The following is a 22,469-nucleotide window of genomic DNA, read 5'->3' on the forward strand; positions in this document are numbered from 1 at the left end:
TTATAACATTATGTTTTATAAAAAGAAATGATTTACAAGCTGTTTCCAAGAAGAAAAGTGGTATATATCTAAATTAGGTGTATTTGTGTAGTAGACGGTGTATGATAGGATATATAATTTGGTCATTGCTACCCACGCTTGGTTTCCATGTGGGGGAAAAAAGTGTTCCCAACATCTGTCGAAGGTTTTAATGGCTCGATGTGCAACCATGGCACACGGGAAAGATTTTATTTTCAGCGGTGTGTTAATGGATGTTTGCTTTCCAGGTGCTTCTCTGAATGACGGTCAGTGGCATTCAGTGGAGCTGAATTCCAGACAAGGTCGTGTAACCATCACAGTGGATAAAGAGGAAAGAGACAGCTCTCAAGCCAGCCCATCGTTTCCTGTCACTGTAGAAAGTCACCTCTTCTTCGGCGGTAAGACACAGTTCAGCTGTGTCATTCCATGCAATTATACCCACTCAAGCATCAGTGAGCATAAAATGTAGAAACTTTGTAATAAACCAAAAAATATATAGAATTCTCTGTCCACAGTGCATTAGTTAGTCAGTTACAGTCACAGTTTGCATCACAATACAGCAATGTTTTAGGGGGGTTTTCCACATACAATACACATCTCAGTTCATCTCTACAAATCTGTTGTATTTGTTTTTTGGTGCACTTTTATTTTATTAACTCTTGCCATCTGCTGTGATTCTCTTCTGTTCAGGTTGTCCTGTTGAAGATGGCAGTCAGAAGTGCAGAAACCTGTTTAGTGTCTTCCAGGGCTGCATGCGTTTGTTTACTGTGGACAATCAAAACCTGGACCTGATTAAGGTGCAGGAAAAGCAACTTGGAAACTACAGCAACCTGCAGATTGACATTTGTGGAATCATTGACAGGTCAGTTTTCAAAAACTCTGCTTTTGTTAAGGCACATTAGTGTTTTCTCTTAGCTCTGACGCAGCCCTCTGATATTTAGCAGAGATATGAAAAATGATAATCTGGAAATATTTATGTCAGAGTGCAGTCTGTTACAAGTGCAGCAGTTATTCATAGAATAAATCATCGTGAAGCTTTGGTGTACAAATTGCAAGCTGTCCAAAATTGCAGTGCTGACAGTGACATTTTCTGGTAGGAATAGGGACCAAAATGTTCTATTTCAAAATAATTCTGTCTGATTTTACCCCACAAAGATTGTTGTCCATTGCATCTTAACTGTGTTGCCTTCATAACCACTTTCCTGGCAAGAATATCAGGTAAAAGCCAACCATGGAAAGTTTTAGTAGTTTGGTAAAAATGTATTTTAAAAACATAATACTGTCTCCCCTTTTTTTTTTTTTTTACAACCAATGTGGCATGACACATTGTTCTTTTAAATTCCACTTCAAAGTATTATGTACTTACATACTTGCATGATTAGAAGAAAAAATACTAAGACTGACTCAAACCTTTTCCTTAGCAGTTTGTTTAGCTGAGATAGGCTCAAAGAATTGGAATCTGTATTACTATAATATGGGTACCACTGGCCTATTTAAATCTTAGGAACACATTATGTTTTCTATACCACATATAAGTATAACTGCATGAGATTTTGTACTTATACCAGAGGTGTGATTTGAACCCTCAAGGTCTTATGTCAATTGCTTCTTGAGTCAGTTAAGTCTGTGAGGATTAAGTGATTAGGCCTTAGTGATTAGACTTTAGGTGGAGATGGGACTGGGCCAGTGTTTGGTTGGAATGTAGGAGCAACTGAGCAACACTGAGATTAAATAAATGCCAAGACAGATTGCACAAAGAATTGTGTGTTTTGTTAATGCATGATATGTTCACTTCTCTAAGAAGAAAAGTGGACAGTTATAAGCCTGATGTAATCTAAAACATGAATCAGAAACATGACTGTTGTAGGAGGGCATCCTAATCACTTGAAAAGCTCTTTCAATAGCATCTGATTTGTCTGAGAAGTGCTATGTAAACAAGGCCTAATTGATTGCATGTTGATTTGATTTATATCTGCACCCAAAAAGCATCTATACCAATATAGCATTTAATGCATGCATATATATATATATATATATATATATAGGCATACATACATAGACATACATAGATGATCAGCTATGTCATTAGTTTATTTCCTTCAAAGTAAAAAATCTAAATGAACATCTTCCACATGTGGTGATTCTGTAATTTTGCCAGAGGTTGTAAGACCACTTGTTTCATCTCTTTATAATTTAATTGAAAAAAAGCCCCCACTGAACTTCATACATGCTTTGTCAAGCAGAACTCTCTATTACAGTAACGTGACAGGACCATTTATCAAGTGGAACTTTAGTTTATGGCCTTTACTGTACCAGGCGTGAGACCGAGAGCCACAAGAAGAAACGTTCATAACAGTGCGATACCTAAATCACTTGGCCATCCTAGTGACAACAGGTGTCATCTGCTGAAAACGCAAACAGTTATAATAGTTTAGTGCAAGTAATGCAATATATAAAAGGCAAACAATTTAAGGCATTTACTTCATACAGCATAATAAGAATGTGATGGCATTTAGCAGGGTTGCAGCTGTTGTCACGAAACATAATAAGCAATTTCTTATTAAAAAAAGGGGGCTTGCTAAAATCATATATTTATTAGGGGTGCAACGATACACAAAATTCACGGTTCGGTTCGGTTCGATACTTTGGTGTCACGGTTCGATATTTTTTCGATACAAAAAAAATGTTCATGCCTTTTTAATTTGTCATTTATTAAAATTATAAATATATATATTTTAACTCAAAAGAACAGTTTTTAAATTTAACCCTAACCCTTGTGCGTGTTTTTTATTTTGACAGCGAATGCGCACCTGCGGACCACTTATGTGCAGCCCTGGTTATTTAGCTCGTCATATTGCAGCCACAGAAATTCTTTTGTCCATGAAACCATAAAGCTGCACTTTCTTTTTGCCTTATAGTCTGATTTGTCATAACTTCTCCGTTTTGTGGTAAGCTTTTCTTTGGCTGTCACTTCTTCACCCTGACCTGTCTTATTTGGCTCAGCAGAACTAAAATATATATCTGTCTGTGAAGGTTCTCAGTCATCCAGGTCATCGTAGTCAAATATAAATCCTGCTGCTTTTACACACGTACTCACATAAGCTCAGCGATTCTCTGCGCGATCAACCTCTCACATGTTTAAGCTGCGGGAGATTTCACTTGTCATGTTTGCATAGTAAGCTAACAATTAATAAGACGATGTCAGAGGAATTGGTGCACAAATTATCATCACTCACAGATCAGTGCTGTCGCTCTCTATACACAGTTCGCGCGATTGCAAAGTGAAAGCAAAAAAACAAGCGCAAATTCAAACGCGATTTCAATATGTCACATATTGACAGTGGCTCACCGATGCCAATGACATAATTACCCAGCTACATTTCTGAAAGAATGCAAAAGCATTGACATATATTTTTCCTTCCTACAATAGCCCGACGGGCAGGGCAGAGATAGATTTTGGTACCCCGACTGAAAAAAATCGCTAGCTCCAGGACGTTGGGCTAGCGATATTGCAAGCCCTGTATCTGATTGAGGAATCACTCATCTTTGGAAAAGAGAGTTTATTACAGAGAGATGTCTCTTTCCAAAATAAAAGCTATACTATCCGCTTCTTCTGGGCTATATTCTCAGCAGCATATTAAACAGCTGTCTAAATGACTCGGCTAAAGTTAGTAGCATGCGTGCTTTTTTTTGTCTGCTTCCACTTGTCTTTGCACTAGGATGATGTCGGCGTAAATGTGCAGTCATATTCGTTGTGTTCCCACTAGTGCTTTCAGGTTAATCTCGTTGAAATGACCTTAACGCCACAACACGGCAAATCTCCATTAATAACGAGCTACCGCCGATCGCCCGTGCATGGGGCTAGACGGCCAACACGTTAACGAGCTAACTGCGCTAACACACTAGTTCCCACCCATGTAATTAAGCATTGCATGGCACATCCAACATACTGTTTTACTTTAGTCCATGACTGCTTACCTTCAGGGTCATACGTCACATGAAAACCAAAATAATTCCAAACGCCAGATCTGAATGAGGGTGGGGGAGGTCCATGTTGTAAGGCGAGCTTAACTTCTGTTTCTCTAGCTTGCCCTGCGCTCTTCCTTCTGACGATGCTGTCTGTGTTGAGCGCTCAGTGAATCTGCGTTCGACTACTCCGCCTAGGCTGCACTGTCGACCCTAGGCGGAGTAGTCAAACGCAGATTCACTGAGCGCTCAACACAGACAGCATAGTCAGAAGGAAAGTTGATAAAATAAATTACAAATTTTGTATTGTTCGATACATATGCGTACCGAACCGAAAGCACTGTATCGAACGGTTCAATATCGATACGAATATCGTTGCACCCCTAATATTTATATTATAATTATAGATTACGTAGACGGAAAGCTAAAAAAAAAAAGTTTCCAGTCATGTTGTGTCAAATAAGAAACACAATGGTGTGGAAGACTGTTTTTTAGATATATTTTTAATATTTTTATTGTTTTTTTATTGCTTAGAAAGAGACATTTCTCCATTCAGAAGTCATACAAGCAAACCCAAGCAAGCACTCACACTCACACAGTTATTAAGAGGAAATGATTGGTGGAAACCAGTGATGTAAAATAGGTGCTGTGACATTTTTTTTCCTTGCCAATATAATTTTTTTTCTTGAGCTTTAAACTAATTTAGGCAGTGGACCAATCAAGTTCAATATATGACCAACAGCTTGCTGATAGCACATCCAGTACACATCCATTATTAGATCCATCTAACCAGTCAATTATGACACCCCAGCGATAATATCTACTTTACAGAAACTCCTCATGTGAAAAAGTTCTTTTTTAATCAAGGTCACGCCTAAAGCTGTTTTTAGTGAACTATATTACATATAAAACTGTTTAGAGATTAAAATTCAGTAGTGTACCTATAAGTGAATTTTTACATTTGAAATTAGCATGCTGTTAACGCCATCGGTTATGGAATGCATTATTGTTCTTCTGTCCAGAATAGGTTGTTTCTGGCTTTCTTCCCACTTTTAGTTTATTGATCCTTGCTTGAGCCATGCAATTAATGCAGTGCGGGTAAAAATGTCGAGTTACATGAACTACATGTCATTTGCATCATCTCAGGGAAGATGTAAAAGCTTCTGACACTGACTCCAAGAAAATGGCCCCAAAATTGAAATTAGCAAATAATTTGCATGTTAACATTACCTGTTAACCAGTTTCACATGCTATCTAGGATATCTTATTGTGGGTACACAACAATAAGATATCCTTTGATTTCCTAAGATATGTTGAAATTTTCCTTTGAGTTCAATATGAATGGGAGCAATAAAAACAGATAATTTCCATTCAGTTTAAGCTGCTTGTAATTAAAACAATGCTGATGAGAACACTGAGAATGAACTAACATTAAGGAAGAATAATGAGCTAAAAGATGCCATAAATTTCTGCAGCGCTGAGATGAACTACCAGAATCAGAATATTTATTACCTATTACGAGGCTAATGCAACTTTGAGTTAAACTGAAAAGAACTGAACCGAGAGCTATTTTGCACCTCATGATACATATTTTCAATAATTGATGGAAAGATGATACAATTACGTGCAAGCATGTGCTTTATGTCATCAGTGACAGTTTAGATTCAGAGTTGGGGCCTCGGAGGAGGAGAGACTCAGATGAAGGAGGGAAGGAGGGAAAGCAGAACCACTCATTTATTGTTTTGTTGGCACACCAAATAGCAGTACAATTAATGAGACAATTACAACAATTATAAAAGCCTCTAGGGAACAGGAACAAACACACACACGCTCACACACACAGAAGCACAAACACTCCTCCTGCAAATACAGTGAACTGAATGTAAAGCTTGCCCACAAATATTGTACAAACCACACACCCTTGCCAGATAAGGAGCGTCTGCTTGGATGATTTTAATTAAATGTTGTGCTGTTCCTGTATTATTGTTATTATTATTATCATTATTATTCAGTAGAATACAGTTCTTCCACAGATCTGACTGCTCACTGGAACAAAACTATAAACAAAATCTGTTTTCCAATAAAGACAGGAGAAAATAATCAACCATATGTTCCCTCACTGTAATCCTGCTGATTGAATTTTGGCCTCGTGGGATATATCGTACTGTAAAGTCAGGTGGAAAATGGACTCGGCAACACGGCTTTAATGTGGTGGTCATACTTCAGAGCAGGTTATTACTGTATACTCTTTGTGTTATTGTATGTGTGTGCGTTTTGGTGTCAAAAGCAAACAGCTCTGCCAGCAGCAAAGCTGTTTGCTGTGGCTAATAATACTATTTTAAGGAAGGTGTGAGGAAGTGCTTTATTAATAGTACAAAGGAACGAAAGCCCATAAAGAGCTCAACATCAACTGAAGACCTTTTTTAAACCAGAGCTGCCAGCTAATTTCAGCTTAACACATAAGAAAGGAGATATGGTGTGCTTCTTCAGGGCACTTGTGTGTTTCATTATCATAGTGATGATAGTTATAGTGAAACCAGGGAGTGTTAGCTTTGCAATGAAATGATCAATATACTGTAAACTTCTCCTCTAAGTATTTTTAATATTGTGGAAAATATTGTATATTAGAGCGATTTGCTGTGTATACATTAATCGTTTTCTTACATGGTCTTGGGGGCAGCAGCCTGAACAGAGAAGCCCAAACCTCCCTCTCCAGCTCATCCGGGAGAACACCAAAGCGTTCTCAGGCCAGCCAGAAGAAGCAATCTCTGCCATGTGTCCTGGGTCCACCCTGGGGCCTCCTCCCGGTGGGACATGCCTGGAGCACCTCACCCAGGAGGCATCCAGGAGGCATTCTAGCCAGGTGCCAGAATCAGCTCAGCTGGCTCCGTTTGAATGTGGAGGAGTAGTGGCTTTACTCCAAGTCCCTCATGTGTGACTGAAGTTCTCACCCAATCTCTAAGGGAGAGGCCTTTAGAGAAAGTTAATTTCTTGTTTCCACAGTCTTATTTTTTCAGTCACTACACAGACGTCATGACCAGGTGAGGTGAGGGTAAGGACATGGACTGGTAAAATGACAGCTTTGCTTTTATGCTCAGCTTTCTGTTCATCACAACAGACCAGTACAGCATTGGCATCACTGGATATGCAGCCCAATCTGTCTGTAAATGCCCTGCTCCCAATATCTTTCTTCAATGAGGGCAACTCATCCCTGTCCCAGAGTGGGCACTCCACCCTTTTCAGGCTGAGAACCAAGGCCTCAGACTCAGAGATACTTGGAGATACCTCTTATACCTGCCGCTTCACACTCAGCTGTGAACTGCTTCAGTGCATACTAGAGGTCACCAGCTGATGAAGCCAACAGAATCACATCATCCACAAAAAGCAGAGATGAGATTCTGAGGCCACAAAAGACAAAGGGTTTTCAGTAAATTCTTCTTTTCCTCATTATAAGTGAAAATACTTGGATTGAGTGAAAAATAATCCCTGTCTTTAGTAAATAGGCATTTTACTGAGTACTGGCAAAACATATTTTGGGCCAGACTAAAAACAAGAATTGGTTGAAACACATTTTAAAGTTTTTATTGACCGCCAATAAAAACACAGTCTGAGAAAAGATGGGAATCTCTGTGGAGTTTGGTTTTGGTATGTTAAAATGGTCATGTGGCTCACGAGGCTCTGTGAGGTAGTGGGCTCCTGGACCCTGATTTACTGAGTAAAGACAATCCCTGAATGCCTTAGGGCTAAGTATGAATGCAGAGGATGGAAGTGTTTTATATAAGGTTGTTTGCAGTCTGTAGACAACTTTGTTGGTCATCTATCTGCAATTATCTGTCTGTGACAGTGCATTTCAGTGTAGAAAGTGTTTGCCAGAGGCTGTTATGTCATAATATATGTGCAGGGCAGGCATGTGCCTGTGTGCACTGGGGGAGTAGAGGATGTTTTGTGTCTGCATTCTTTTTCTGTTCTTTGAAGAGTGCCAAATGATGCTTGGGATATTTCAGTTAGGAAGGGTAGAAGTTAAATTGTGCTTTCTTTCTTCCTGTACTTTTTCCATTTCATCTAAGTCTTCATCTCTGTCACCACCTTCATGATCATCATGTTTAATCCCACATCTTCAAAAATAAACTTCATTAACAAAAATTTCCAAGACAAAATGGCAGTATGCAGAAATCTGCATCTACATGTCTTTAGTTATATGAAAAACCCGCCCCTTGTTCCAACATTTCTGTCATTCTATCTATATTGTTGCATACATGGACCCCTGACCCCTGAGAGCTTATTTGTTCTACTCAAAGTTGTGTACGTGATGTCTTTATATATTATCCCAGTCAGAGTGGAGCTGAGTGTTTATTAGAAAAAAAGAAAAAACTAACACAACTGAGAGAATATTTTTCCTTTTGAGTGATTTGTGCAATTATTATAATTGTGCAAATCCACATACCATACCATCGTTATTTATAAAGCACTTTAACATAAAACCAGAGTTCACAAGTGCTGTACATATGGAAATAGCATAAGCAAAGTAAAAATAAAAATAAAATAAAAAATAAATAACTAAACTAAAATAAAACATGTTAAAACAAAATTGAGTCAACCCCCTTAAACAAAGGCTTCAGCGATTAAATATGTTTTAAGAAGAGTTTTAAACTCAGAAAGAGAAGAGGCCTGTCTAACGTGCAAGCGCAGATCTTTCCACAACTTTGGAGCAGCCACAGCAAAAGCACGATAAAGCAAAACATTAAAGACCTGACCAGGCTTGGTTATTTATCTTTCTTTTAAAGGCTGAACACTTTTTTTCTTTTTCATTTTGTTGTTTTTATGCTTAAATTTTTTTTAAACAAAATTTGTTAGCATTTCTCACACCCACCTCACACAGGTATGCTTGCTTGCTCTGCTCTGTAGATCTGCTGCAACCTGGAGGGCCCCTCCAACCAGAAGCTGCCTCAGATGGTGCTGAGCTCACATATGCACATTAACAGCTGCAGTTCAAGATGGTGGAGTTGAATCCCTTGGGACAATTGAGATTTTATGTAGTTACAATATTTATTTTGGGGTTTCTTTTATTATTTGTGTAAAAAAAAAAAAATAGCAAGTGTATGCATGTATGTATGCACACACTTGTACAATCACCCTCTGTCCAAAGTCATTTCTGTGGGCAGCACTCACCTCTCTCCAGCTACCACCTACATTTCCTCCAGAAGAACACTAAGGTGTTTCTCAAGCCAGCTGTGAAACTCTTCAGCAAAGATGCATCCAAAAGGGATCCTAGTTAAATGCTCAAACCACCTCATTTGGCTCCATTTAATGTAATGCAGCATGTATTCGGATCCTAAGGATCAGACTACATGAACCCCTGACACTGTGAGCTTATTTGTTCCACCCAAAGTTGTGGCCATACTGTAGGTAAGGGAAGGAATGTGTATGGGCCAGCTATGCCTTAATGATTACCTCTTTACCACAGTATAGCAGTATAGTGTCTGCATCGCTGGACTTACTATAGTCTTGTCAACACATGTTTAGTAACCAAATCACAAAAATCTGTCTGAAAGAAAAGTATCTGCTTTTTGACTTTTTGGGAGGAAATGTTTTCCCAGCCTTGACTTATTTTTGCAAAATTAAGGATGCAGATTGAATTAAAGGATTTTTGGCAGTTATGGCTCAAGAGATAGAGCTTGTTTTCTTCTAATTGGAAGGTCAGAGAGAGAGTTGACTCCTGGCTCATCCATCCTGCATGCATACTATCCTCAGTCAAAACACTGCACCCCAAATTGCACTGATGCATACAAGGGTGCACTCAAAAAAATCTGTTGTTGGATGAACACAATTTAATCATGGCACCCTTTTTGCACACAATTTAACCAAGTACAATAAACCCTTTTCGATCATGTCAAACCAACACATTTAGCATTTGGTGGTTTAATGTAATCAGATTACGTTGGATCAACATACTATACTTACATTGATTTGAAGTGATTTATTTAAGTATGTAGAGTGAAATTTGTTTTAATTCATTCTACACAATTTAAAAAGTTTAGGAAAACAGAATTAAATCTTGTTGTTTCAACAACTACTTTGTTAATCAAGGCAATGATTTCACTCATTTCAACCAAATTATTTCAATTAGATTTGTTTACATTTGTTACACATTTAGAAACCCACTACTTTACAAAAAAAGTCACAATCAGATTATGATAACATTATCTTTATTAACTGGATTTAGTGGACAATATAAAAGCTTACCATTTTTGTACACCTGCAAGCATTATGCCACTACAAAAGGTAAAATGTTAGAATACTTATTTACATAGGTAATATGTTGGAACCAAAGCTTCCACAACTAAAAACAGATGCAAAATTTGCTCAATATATCGACTGCATTTTAAAAAATTAAACTAAAAGATAAAACTACATCTCCCACTTGGCAAGTTAAAACATGTGACAAAATCGAATTGTGTGAATTTGGAAAAATAAAATAAAATAATTAGAAATATTTTGGGGGCAATACAACAACAACAAAAAATTCCATAGGTGATGAAAATCTATATTTGTTTGGTGTATCTCATTGAAATAATTATTAGTTTGACCAATTTTTATATTTCTGTATTTATTTTTTTAATTTTGGTTGCAGTCCTCCACAGCTAGCAATATAGTTTTGCTGTGTTTTAAAACATGCTAGCAAGCAAAATGGAAACAATAATACAGTGAACTTAACAGGTGGCAGTGGTCTTAAACTTTACAGGACCTTGATACATAAACACAACATAGTACTTCTGTCAGTACTTCTGATCCATTTTGAGCCATCTATATAAGGACAAACAAAAATCATCTGCAGTGCTGTATAAAAGGTGAATTGCCCAACAGAGAGAATCCAAAAACTTAAAAAAAAATGTTTTAAATGAAAGAAAAAAAATATAAACAACTCAAATATTAACATTATATATTGGAAATCACCATTGCACCAATGAACCATTCAAGACCTATCAGTCATTTTCAAGTGCTCTCACCCCATAAGCTTGTTTTTCAGAAACTGTACCTTTGAAGACAGCTTTTGTCCATCAAGATTTAAAAGTATCTTCTGGAGGACTTCAAAGGTGCATTTAAGTTCTGGTGGGTAGCTCAGGTTCAAACGGTATATGAGTCCAAACAACAGAGCACATGCTTGTGCAATGTTACCCAAATCAGTGTTAGCCTCCACACCCTCAATCACGACACCAACGTCCTCTGGGTCATCTTCAGGTTCAGCACCCTCCTTCTGGATGACGTACACCCCCATCACAGTTTGCTCCATGCAGCTTTTTGCCTCGCTGTCCGTATCCTACATGAAAAAGTATAAGACAACAAAGTAAAATTTAAGAGATTGTTTAAACAACTGTTTCTATGCTGTTCATAAAATCCAAGTAGTCAAAGTAATAAACAGAAAATTACACCACTAAAGTAGTTGTTAGTAATTACTCCAATACATAAATTATAAAATACACCTCTCATGTCAAAAGAGGTGGCATAATTGACCTCTCACCGGGCCATTGTCCAATTACACATTATAGCAACCGTTACTGTGTCTGACAAACATTAACCTCAAGCAAGATGGAGAAGCGGTGTGCCCACCGATACGCCGAGAGATTGTGTCTGGAGGAGTTGTGTTCTTTCCATTCACAAAGTCAAAAACAACGTGAATGGATTAAACAGTGTGTATGGCCCCATTCCCAGGTAAATGTACCGAACATTATGAAGCATGTCTGCTCGCACATTCGGGTACCCATTGGTGCGCAGAGGAAACCATTTGTTTGTCGGACGTAGCAAGAGTAACTTAGGGGGACAGGACTCGAGAAAAGGCTAACTCAGCTGCTAAAATAAAACAGGTATAGAAGTGTTAGTACTAAACAGCTCAAAGTTCATAGACATTTCTATTTACAAATACTGATGACCATAACAATGAAAAAACAACAGGACTTGTTTTAATCCAAGTACAGATTCAAAAGCAATATAGTCTTGATGCATGTTAAATGCATTGTATGTTTGTGTATCAAGTTTAAGTAGGCATAAATTTCTTTCCTTCCAATACCAAATTCCAGAAATTCTTTATTGCAACGCTTAATACTGTTTGGTATTCAAGACATCCTTTCCCCAATACCAGGTGTCTTGTTGCTAATCTCAAAATTTTAATTTTAATGATTTGCATTTGAGGCAACGTCACAATTTGTATGAGAATGTTACAGACAACATGCTGTCACAATGGCTCACCAAGTACTCCTTTATTAACTTCTCATAGTCTTCGTTTAGGTGGATGCACAAAGACTTCAAGATGCATGCTCGTCTGGTATGGATGTTGTCATGCTGGAGAGGAGGAGGAGATAATATGAGCCAAAACCAGTCTGTTTTTCTTAAAGCTAGGGTAATCAGTTAACTTGCATAATTATTCTTTAGGTTAGAACCTGGCATGTACCACTTGTTAAGCTGAAACAAAATTGACAACTTCATCTCCAAATAAAAGTTATTTTTGCTGCCTATGACAAAGTCTACTCAATCCTAATACAAACCTTGGAGATGGCAAGCATGAGACCTCTTATTTTCTTTCCACGTGTCCCTCCTTTGGTCAGAAAGATTTCCATTAAGCGTGGCGCGTATTGGTCAAGCTCGGCAAAGAAAGTAGATAGCAGAGGCTTTGTGGTGATTCGCAGAAACTCCTTCTCAATCTGCAATAGAGAACAAATACATTGATTAAAAACGCAACTGTATATTTCACTCACTTCACATCTAAGCTGACTAAAGCTGCTTTTAGAAGACCATGCAGACATCAGTGCTGTCTGTGTAGGACATGAATCAGTCTGTGTCAGATACTGAATTTGAAATTTCCACTAAAGTCACAAGTAAGAGGCAAGTGGAACCAAGATCTAGGCCATTTGCTTTTTGAAGTTTGCAAAGACTGCTAAATTGCACCAGTGGTAGTTCACTCTTTGCAACACAGTATGCTGTTCTAAACAGATTTTTCAGGTTTATTTTTAGTATATTATTTGCAATTGGTGTTTGTTCTGGGAAAGATATTGCAGACTGAGCAATAATCCATTTCTAATGGGGGCCTTTCTTAAAATGACTGGTCCCAGTAACAAAGGCGCTTGTCGACTCAGAAATCGAGGGAAAACCAACAACACACCCGGCAGAACATTATGTTATTTACACGGGTGCACATAAGTGATCCGCATGTGCGCATTCGCTGTCAAAATAAAAGACGCGCAACAGATAAGAAGTTGCAACGCACGTTTGCATCCATATAAAAGGCACTGTTTTTGTCCGCTAGAGTGGGATTTTCACGGCACATTCTGCACCACATCTGTGTGTTCATCATTTGTTTGAAGCCAGCTCACCTCCTGCAACCACTTTTGCGAGAATACGCGCTTCTTTTGTGGTTCGGACTCCTTCTGACATTTCTTTGGAGGTGGAGGAAAACCAAAGTAATTGCTTAAAGGAGCTTCTTCGACATATTTAAGAGTTCTAAACAAATATGTCCTCCTCCAGAAAATCTTATGTATGCAAACACGCGTTGCAACTTCTTATCTTGTGCGCGTTTTTTATTTTGACAGCAAATACGCACTTGCGGACCACTTATGTGCAGCCCCGGTTATATAGCTCGTCATGTTGCAGCCACAGAAATTCTTTTGTCCATGAAACCATAAAGCTGCACTTTCTTTTTGCCTTATAGTCTGATTTGTCATAACTTTTCCGTTTTGTGGTAAGCTTTTCTTTGGCTGTCACTTCTTCACCCTGACCTGTCTTATTTGGCTAAGCAGAACTACAATTAATATCCTGCTGCTTTTACACACGCACTCACATAACACTCAGCGATTGTCTGCGCGATCAACCTCTCACATGTTTAAGCTTGCTGCGGGAGATTTCACTTGTCATGTTTGCATAGTAAGCTAACGATTGATAAGACGATGTCAGAGGAATTGGTGCACAAATTATCATCACTCACAGATCAGTGCTGTCGCTCTCTATACACAGGTCGCGCGATTGCAAAGTGAAAGCAAAAAAACAAGCGCAAATTCAAACGCGATTTCAATATGTCACATATTGACAGTGGCTCACCGATGCCAATGACATAATTACCCAGCTACATTTCCGAAAGAATGCAGAAGCATTGACATATATTTTTCCTTCTTATGACAGCCCGACGGGCAGGGCAGAGATAGATTTTGGTAGCCCGACTGGAAAAATCGCTAGCCCTGGGACGTCGGGCTAGCCATTTTGCGAGCCCTGTACAGTGTTTCAATAATTGTACCTACTACTCTCCCTGATGGAACAACGCTTGCACTGCCACATACAAGTCACTGAAAGAAAAAAAGAAAAGCAGTTTTAAGGATAGTTTTATTGGCACCTTTTTTTCACTTTGATTAAATCATAAAACTATCATAAAAAATATATGATGGTAAAAGGCTTACCATGTATTAAAGAGGAGGCACAAACAATCAGAAAAAGGGGTCAGCTTTCTTTGTGGTGTTACTATGGTAAAGAAAACAGAAAAAATTATTTTATAAAAATTCCACAGTGGATTTTTTTTTACTTTGTTGCAAATGTATAAAAAAAATACAAATACATATAAATACCTCTTGCAATAAAAAATTCACAGATAAATATCCAATCTGTTGCCAAATGTAATAGCAGTGTTTCACACTATGCAATAAAGATGCTGGTAGTTGCGGTATAGGTCCGACAGGCAATTTTCATAACTATCCGCCATTGCCTTTTCCTCTGACCTCGTGTTTATGCTCTTTTTCCCATGCACTAGCATCAAGTCAATTCGAAGGATGCAGCCCCTGAATTTGGACACAGCTAATATTTAGCAAATCGCGCATGCTAGTTTAACTTGCATTACTGTGAGAGGCCGAATGCTTAAAATAAAAGGAGAGAGAAAGAAAGAAAGAAAGAAAAAATGCAAATGATGATAAAAAAAGTGAACAAAGACCATGTCTTGCAATAACCGTCATTTAAAACCAAAGTGAATGCTAACAGAGCTAGGTAGAAGTTCAATGAGACAACCATACTAGCTTTAGCTAACTTCATTTACTTTGAAAGTGAATTACAAACGTGTTAAATATTGAATTAAACATATCAATAACCGCTAAAAACACTATAAGACTAACTGCAAAAACGGGTAAAAAAAAAAAAAGAAAAACAATGAAGTGGACTTGCTAATAATAGTATAAATATACCCAGAGCGGATTATAAATCAGGTATTAGACGGTACCGATTGGCACCGTCTAATACCAGATTTTCACTGTATTTGCTCCACTCCCGCTGTCTAATGACAACTTACACATTTGGAATTAAAAACATTGTTAAACAATTAATGGACAAAACAACTTCGTTTGACTAAGATATTTTGAGTTATTTATTACTTACCTGTATTGTGGAAGATTCTGCAGAGGGAAATGGCAGTCCACTGAACACATATAACTTCTCCGCGTTCCCGCCTCTTCACTTTTGGGAAGTTTGAGCATGCGCACTAGGCATCGGTTTTAGAGTTGTTGATTTAAAATAATTACATTTAATTGAACTGAAGAATGCAAATCTAGTTCATTAAACTTTTTGTTATTTTATGTTAAACCAACAACTGATAATGATTTAAAAACCTAAACTCAATATGTTCATGTTAAATAGACAAATGTCTATTGAATTAATCAAACAACTGCCTTAGTTGACTTTTTTGAGTGTGTGTTAATTGGTGAATATAGCTTGAAGGGTAAAGTGCTTTGATTGTTATATGTTACTAGAAAAGGTCTATATAACTGTCAGTTCCTATAAAACCAGTTGTAACCTATGGAAAGAAATATTAAACTCAGTTGCGCATGCTTTCTCTCAGAAGGAAAGTATGTGAAAAGCAAAGAAATTATATTTTGTCTTTTACTAAATGAGCTTTCAGCTGAATTGTTTCGCAATGTTACAAAAGATGTTGTACACCGGATTATTTTTCCCCCACTTCATCAGCCTCCCACAATAAGTTACCCAAATTGAAAATAGAACCTCCTGCAAATATTCGAAGTGAAATATTTTCTGCATTTTTTTCCTGACCCTCCTACACACATTTGACCATGAAGTGAGTGACATGTATGAGTAAACATTTGAAATGCTTTCTGTCCATTTAACAAAAGAGCTTTATATAACAGAGTCATTGTGAAAATAATTTCAAGTGCTTTGAGAGTACACTGAGTATACTGAGAGTTTGAAAGCATTTTGGCCAATCATAATTATCTAGTATCATCTGCACCATTAAGTAATTCCAAAAGGTCAAAGAGTTGATCCTGGCAGTCGGTTTTCCCGTCAAAGTGTTCATAAATAGCTCGAGTCTGCTCGCTCATTGTACGATAAGTGACTCGGCTAAAACATAAAAGATGCTTCAGCAGCTGTTTCAAACAAAACAAAGTTGGATGCGCTTGACAATAACAGATGAAAGGTATGTTTTGGCATCAACTGCTTTTGTCCCATTTGAAAGGTTTTTAGCAGTTAAAATTGGTTCCTAGTGTTCAAGCTGCCAAAAAACAAATGGATGTTTTCAAATCTGCTGTCACAGTATGTATGTATATATAACAATGTATACATTTTTTTTTTTTTTTGCTTTGTGACCTTAGAGACGTTCAACTGTCTCCCACACAAACATCCAGCAGGGTGCCAGTTCATAATCTTCTCGACTTTTCTCTCCCTCGGTGTGTTTCAGGTGTTCTCCCAGTCCTTGTGAACACGGCGGTCCCTGCAGTCAGTCCTGGACTGTCTTTCACTGCAACTGCTCTGACAGTGGCTACAGTGGAGCGACCTGCCACAGCTGTGAGTCACCTTTCAAGCAGATTTAAGTCATAACAGCCACAAATAGAATTTGTAAAATTTAAAAGAATAGCTGTATAAATCTTTATTTTACAGCATTCATTTTTGATTCAAAACTGTATCTCGGGTAAATCTATGTATGAGACAAAGGTCTCACTTATAGCTTGTCCTGAAAACCATACTCCAGTATGCCATCCATGTATAGATGGATAGGGAAAACCTATCCAGGATCCTGTCCCAGCAACAGGCTGCTAGTCTGTTGCATGAATAAAATACATAAAAATGCATACATTCATGCCTGCAGTCAACTTAGAATCACCAGTTAACCTAATGAGCATGTTTTGTATGCTGTGGAAGGAATACAATCAGAGAACTCACAGGCACAAGGAGAACATGGACACACAAGAAAAAGGACACGTGGGACCTTTGGCAATAGTAACCACTCTACCCGGTGCCATACAGTACTCCCCTGCTGAGGAATTTAACTAGCTTCCCTGCTTTCTTTGTGTTTAATTCACCTCAACAGATAATAACCATAAGAAACCAATAAACCTATTAAAAGTAAACATGGCTTCAGGATTTAGTCATCATATTTATGCTTCGCTACTGTACATATCCTTTTAGTTTTTAATCGCACTGTGAACTTCTGACTTGATGCGTAGTTTTCACCTTCTAAAATGAGTCTTTTGCTTTTCTAAATAAAGTTATTCAAAAATACATGTTACTCATCAGAAGACGTGAGTGTGTGCATCCTTGAGACTGAACAAATGTGATTAATGCTTTTATCCATCATAACCACTTTTTTTTTTTACCTGTTCCTAATCCGACACTGTTTTAGTTTCCTTTCATCTTGTTGCATTACCTATACCTTATCATGTAATACAATTTGTGGGAGTCTTGGCCAAAGGTGAAAAACAAGGTCCAAACTTTCAGTCTGAGACGTGACGCACATCCTTTTAGGCTAGTGTTAAACTAGTTATTAAGCAAAATGTCCTAATGTTTTGGACTCTTTGATTGTGTAAAATATGGAAGGTGATTTATTATTATATATTTACATGTTTGAAATAAAACAAAAAAACAACAAACAGAAGACAAAGTAAAAAAAATCAAGTTGTCACAAATCACAAATGTGACAACCCCGTTAACGCCGCCTTGACGTGGCATAATTAAACTCCCATTTCGTCAAAACCAAAAGCATTTTTCATATTAATGAAAAGACAGTGCGATAGTTTTGACAGATGAAACTTTGCTTTAATTAAATTAAGCTGGAAGAAAAATTGTAAGAGAAAAAGAACTTTAATTCCGATAATTAAACCTTGTACATAATGTAACGGGATGACTTACAGTATAATAACTGAAAACTTGCAGGCAGTTCATTTTTCTTCCCTTTTTATTGTTTTATGACAGTATTATTTATTGAAAGACAGATCACCCTTAATAGTGTGTTGTGCTGCTTTCATCTACATAATAGTCTCATCTTGCTCCCCATCGTTCACGTGAGGGGTTTTAAAGCAGCATCGAATGACCTGTCGAGCTGGTAGCTCCAGCTCCAGTGTTTACAAAACTCGTGATTCTGAGGGTGCTACAATTACAGTGACATGGATTTTTCCTTTTGTTGGTGGTGGTGATGCAAATTGGTACTTGTGACAGAACAAAGAGTTTTTCTTTGGACAACTAAGCGGCGTTTTAGATTTAAGAGCTTCCTGGGATGCCTGTCCAGGAAACTTCTCACTTTTTCATGGTGCATGATTAAAAGGAAAGAGGGCGATGATGCTACACTGCCAAATACTGAATCAATACATACATTTATGTACATAAGGTGGTCCCTGCTTCTAGTTCTGTGTCAGTTATCTCAAGTTAGAGCCTCAAGACTTGTAAAGAGATTTTTGTGAAAGCCTTTTTTAATCCTGATAAATAAAAGTATTTTCTTTGAGTTGAGGAAAAGAGATAAACAGGTGAAGTGTTTAGATATGGGTGTTGCTTTATGGGCTCAAGCATAAAAAGAAGGAGACGGAGCAGAAGTTTATTTATTCACTGTGTATTCCCACTAGTCATTACCATCGTCTCCGGCTGGATATAACTTTAGTTCATGAGAACCTCTGATTATTTTCTTCACTCTGATCATATGACATTGATTCAGTGGCAATACGTACGTATGAAGCAGAACCCCAGAACAAATCCTCCATAGTTTTGATCTCCATCCCCTGGCAGCTCCCATGGGCCAGCATGTTGACGTTGTTGATCTCATTATTTTCCTTCCAGCTGTGTATGAACAGTCCTGTGAGGCATACAAACACAATGGCAACACATCGGGACATTTTTATATCGACGTGGACGGCAGCGGACCAATCAAACCGCAGCTGGTCTACTGCAACATGACAGGTGACACAACCACACTTACTACCATCATCAGTCAACATTTGCTTGTATTAACATTTACATAATTGCACATAAATAATGACACTCAACTGTTTTTAATGCACCTTATGCACCCCCTTGCCTTTTTTCTGATGTTTGTATTATTTCTGTTATGATACTACAGAACTTTTTCTTGTTCATTATTATATATGTCATGGTCCCTGTGCCCTGCTGGTCAATCCTCTATTGGGCAATATGTTTGTGGTTTGTTTGCTCTCTCGCCCTCTCTCTCTCACTCTCTCTCTCTCTCTCGCCACGGCGATGCTCACTGCGGGCTCCCGCTGCTGGCCCACACACCTGCTCATCACCACACCGGCCGCTGATCCCAGCTGATTACTGCACTACTTAGATGGCGAGTCTGCACTAGTCTTCGCTGGATCGTTGAACTATCAGCATCGTTTTTGGAACCGGATTCTGAGAGGAGTGACTGAGGAGGAGCTTTTGTACAGAAAGTGTGGAGCACCTTTTCCCCTAACCCTGTTTCCCACGGACCCTGGCGACCCGGACCCGTTTCCCCTGCACGTTGTACATAGCCACTTGGTGATTGTGTTCACTGTGAATAAACGCACTGTTCTTCGCTTAAAGGGAAACCCTGGCCTGCGCCTGAGTCTCTTTCGGAACCCTTAACAGAACGATCCAGCCATTATGGACTCAGCAGGACAGGACCCCGTGGGCCGGGCTCTGGCCGCCCAGGAAGCCGCGCTGGTCCGCCATGAACAAATGCTCGGGCAGCTACGGCAGGATGTCGCCGCATTGACCCTGGCAGTGGCGCAGTTAATACCGCTGGAGGGAAATGCGCAACCAGGGAATCCCCAGCCGCCCAGCCCGGCTCCCCAGGCGGCACCGCCCGCCGTAGCGTCAGGTAGCTCACCGCGGGTCGGTACGCCGTCTGACGGACCTTTACCCACACCGGAACCATTCTCGGGTGAGTCTGACAAATGCGCCGGATTTTTGGCTCAGGTGTCTCTGACGTTTCGCGAGCTGCAGCGTTTTCATAGCAACGATGGGGCGAAGATCACTTATTTAGTTCAACTTCTGAGGGGCCGTGCACTAAAGTGGGCCCAGGTTGTGTTAAACTCTGATCCTGTCATCACCTACGCTGACTTTCTCTCCAAGTTTAAGAATGTGTTTAACCCAGGCACCGGGGCAGAGGCCGCTGCTCTCCGTCTCCTCAACTTCAAACAAGGTAGGAGAAGCATGTCTGATTACGCTATCGACTTCTGGATTCTGGCAGAAGAGGCAGGGTGGAATCAGGAGGCGCCATGGAGCACGTTGCTGAACAATGTCAGAGAAGAATTAAGGGACGAGCTAATCATGCGTGATCTCCCTGCCTCCTTTAATGAGCTAATGTCCCTGTGCATTAAGGTGGATGAGCGGTTACGGGCTCGCCGGTCGCAGCGGAACTACAACTTCCATGAGGCTGCGGGAGTCTCTGGCACCGGCGCCATGGCAGATGCCGGCCCCTCCCGGACTCACGAGAGCGGGGACGGAGAGGAACCCATGCAGCTGGGCGGCTCCCATCTCACCGCGGCGGAGCGTCAGCGCCGGATTACCGCCGGTGAGTGCCTCTATTGTGGTCACAGGGGACATGTTGTGGCTACCTGCCCTTCGCGGGCAAAAGGGCGCGCCCGCCAGTGATGGTAGGAGTACTGGTGGGCGAGCTGAGCCAGGAAGAAGCTCCTCCCCGTTTAACACTACCGGCCACGCTTTCCATTCACTCTAAGAGCCGCTCCCTATCGGTGTTAATCGACTCTGGGGCGGAACAAAACTTTATTGACTGTCAGTTAGCCCGGCAACTTGGGTTACTATTGGAGCCCCTGCCTCATGCATTACGTGTTACGGCATTGTCAGGTCAACGCCTTCCAGACATCACTCTGGTGACGGAGCCTGTCGAGCTCACCCTCTCTGGCAATCATTCTGAAGAAATCTGTTTTTTGGTGTTTAAAGCAACTCGCACTCCACTAGTTCTCGGCCATCCTTGGCTACAACAGCACAACCCTCACATTGATTGGCTAAAGGGGCGTGTCACTGGGTGGGGGGAGGACTGCCACATGACCTGCCTTAAAGCAGCCTCGCCTCCAAGCGTTGAAACGCCCTCTTCTGGGGTATTGGAATCAGCTGATTTAACTAATGTGCCCTCTGTTTATCACGACCTAGCTGAGGTGTTTCAAAAGGCCCGCGCCCAGTCACTCCCTCCGCATAGACCCTATGACTGTGCTATCGAACTGCTCCCGGGAGCTCCTTTACCCACCAGTCGGCTATGGACAAGTACATCACGGAATCCCTGGCTGCCGGCCTCATTCGGGCCTCCACCTCTCCAGTCGCGGCAGGCTTCTTCTTTGTCGAAAAGAAGGATAAAACCCTCCGGCCATGCATTGACTATCGCGGATTAAACAACATCACAGTAAAAAATAAATACCCTCTGCCGCTCCTCAGTTCTGCCTTCGAGCTCCTCCAGGGGGTTACTGTTTTCACCAAACTGGATTTGCGAAACGCATACCATCTGGTTCGCATCCGTGAGGGCGATGAGTGGAAGACCGCCTTCAACACCCACCTCGGCCACTTCGAGTACCTTGTCATGCCCTTTGGTCTCACTAACGCCCCTGCGGTGTTCCAAGCCCTGGTGAACGACGTGCTCAGAGACTTCATTAACCGTTTTGTTTTTGTCTATCTAGATGACATCCTGATCTTTTCCAGAAACCAATCCGAGCACGAGACCCATGTCAGACAGGTCCTGCAACGACTCCTCGAAAACCGATTGTTCGTCAAAGGAGAAAAGTGTGAGTTCCACGTCTCCACCGTTGCATTCCTGGGGTACATAATCGACCAAGGAAACCTCCGCCCGGACCCTGTGAAGGTAAAAGCCGTTGTTGAGTGGCCGGAACCTCCTAATAGGCACCAACTGCAACGTTTCCTTGGATTTGCCAACTTTTACCGGCGGTTCATTCGGGACTTCAGCCGAGTTGCCTTGCCGCTGACCCAGCTAACCTCTCCCAAGCTTCCTTTTCAGTTGAACAAAGAAGCTCAGGCAGCTTTCCAAGAACTGAAGAAACGATTCGCCTCAGCCCCCATCCTGATCCAACCCGACCTCACGCAGCCATTTGTGGTCGAGGTCGACGCGTCCGACTCAGGGGTTGGAGCGGTTCTGTCGCAACGGAAGGACGGTAAGCTCCACCCTTGTGCCTTCTTCTCCCGCCGTCTGTCCCCTGCAGAGAGAAACTATGACGTCGGGGATCGGGAACTGCTGGCGA

The 22,469-nt window shown here is 40.2% G+C and overlaps 2 protein-coding genes across 11 annotated transcripts in view; one reads left to right on the forward strand and one right to left on the reverse strand.

Moving 5' to 3' along the window:
- LOC309693456 (contactin-associated protein-like 4) overlaps positions 1 to 22,469 on the forward strand; it is a 162,462-nt gene that overhangs the window by 99,254 nt on the left and 40,739 nt on the right. For all 9 annotated transcript variants that reach the window (XM_082512663.1, XM_082512659.1, XM_082512658.1 and 6 more), the window contains 4 exons: positions 267 to 416; positions 709 to 880; positions 16,697 to 16,803; positions 19,063 to 19,182. In XM_082512663.1, coding sequence (XP_082368789.1) covers positions 267 to 416; positions 709 to 880; positions 16,697 to 16,803; positions 19,063 to 19,182 — 549 coding nt within the window. The remainder of the gene's footprint in view (positions 1 to 266; positions 417 to 708; positions 881 to 16,696; positions 16,804 to 19,062; positions 19,183 to 22,469) is intronic.
- Positions 9,801 to 15,632, reverse strand: LOC309693465 (uncharacterized protein). Of its 2 annotated transcripts, none has more exons than XM_082512687.1 (6): positions 15,385 to 15,632; positions 14,424 to 14,484; positions 14,268 to 14,312; positions 12,525 to 12,680; positions 12,229 to 12,321; positions 9,801 to 11,302 (listed from the first exon to the last, which is right to left on the reverse strand). In XM_082512687.1, exons 4-6 carry the CDS (start codon positions 12,594 to 12,596, stop codon positions 10,988 to 10,990), a joined length of 480 nt encoding a protein of 159 aa, XP_082368813.1. In that variant the 5' UTR covers positions 12,597 to 12,680; positions 14,268 to 14,312; positions 14,424 to 14,484; positions 15,385 to 15,632; the 3' UTR covers positions 9,801 to 10,987. The 2 variants fall into 2 exon arrangements, with proteins under 2 accessions (XP_082368813.1, XP_082368812.1); XM_082512686.1 differs by having other exon boundaries at positions 14,264 to 14,312.

The sequence above is a fragment of the Aulonocara stuartgranti genome (assembly GCF_965226115.1).
Source record: "Aulonocara stuartgranti genome assembly, chromosome: 18".
In the NCBI taxonomy this organism is placed as follows: Eukaryota; Metazoa; Chordata; class Actinopteri; order Cichliformes; family Cichlidae; genus Aulonocara; species Aulonocara stuartgranti.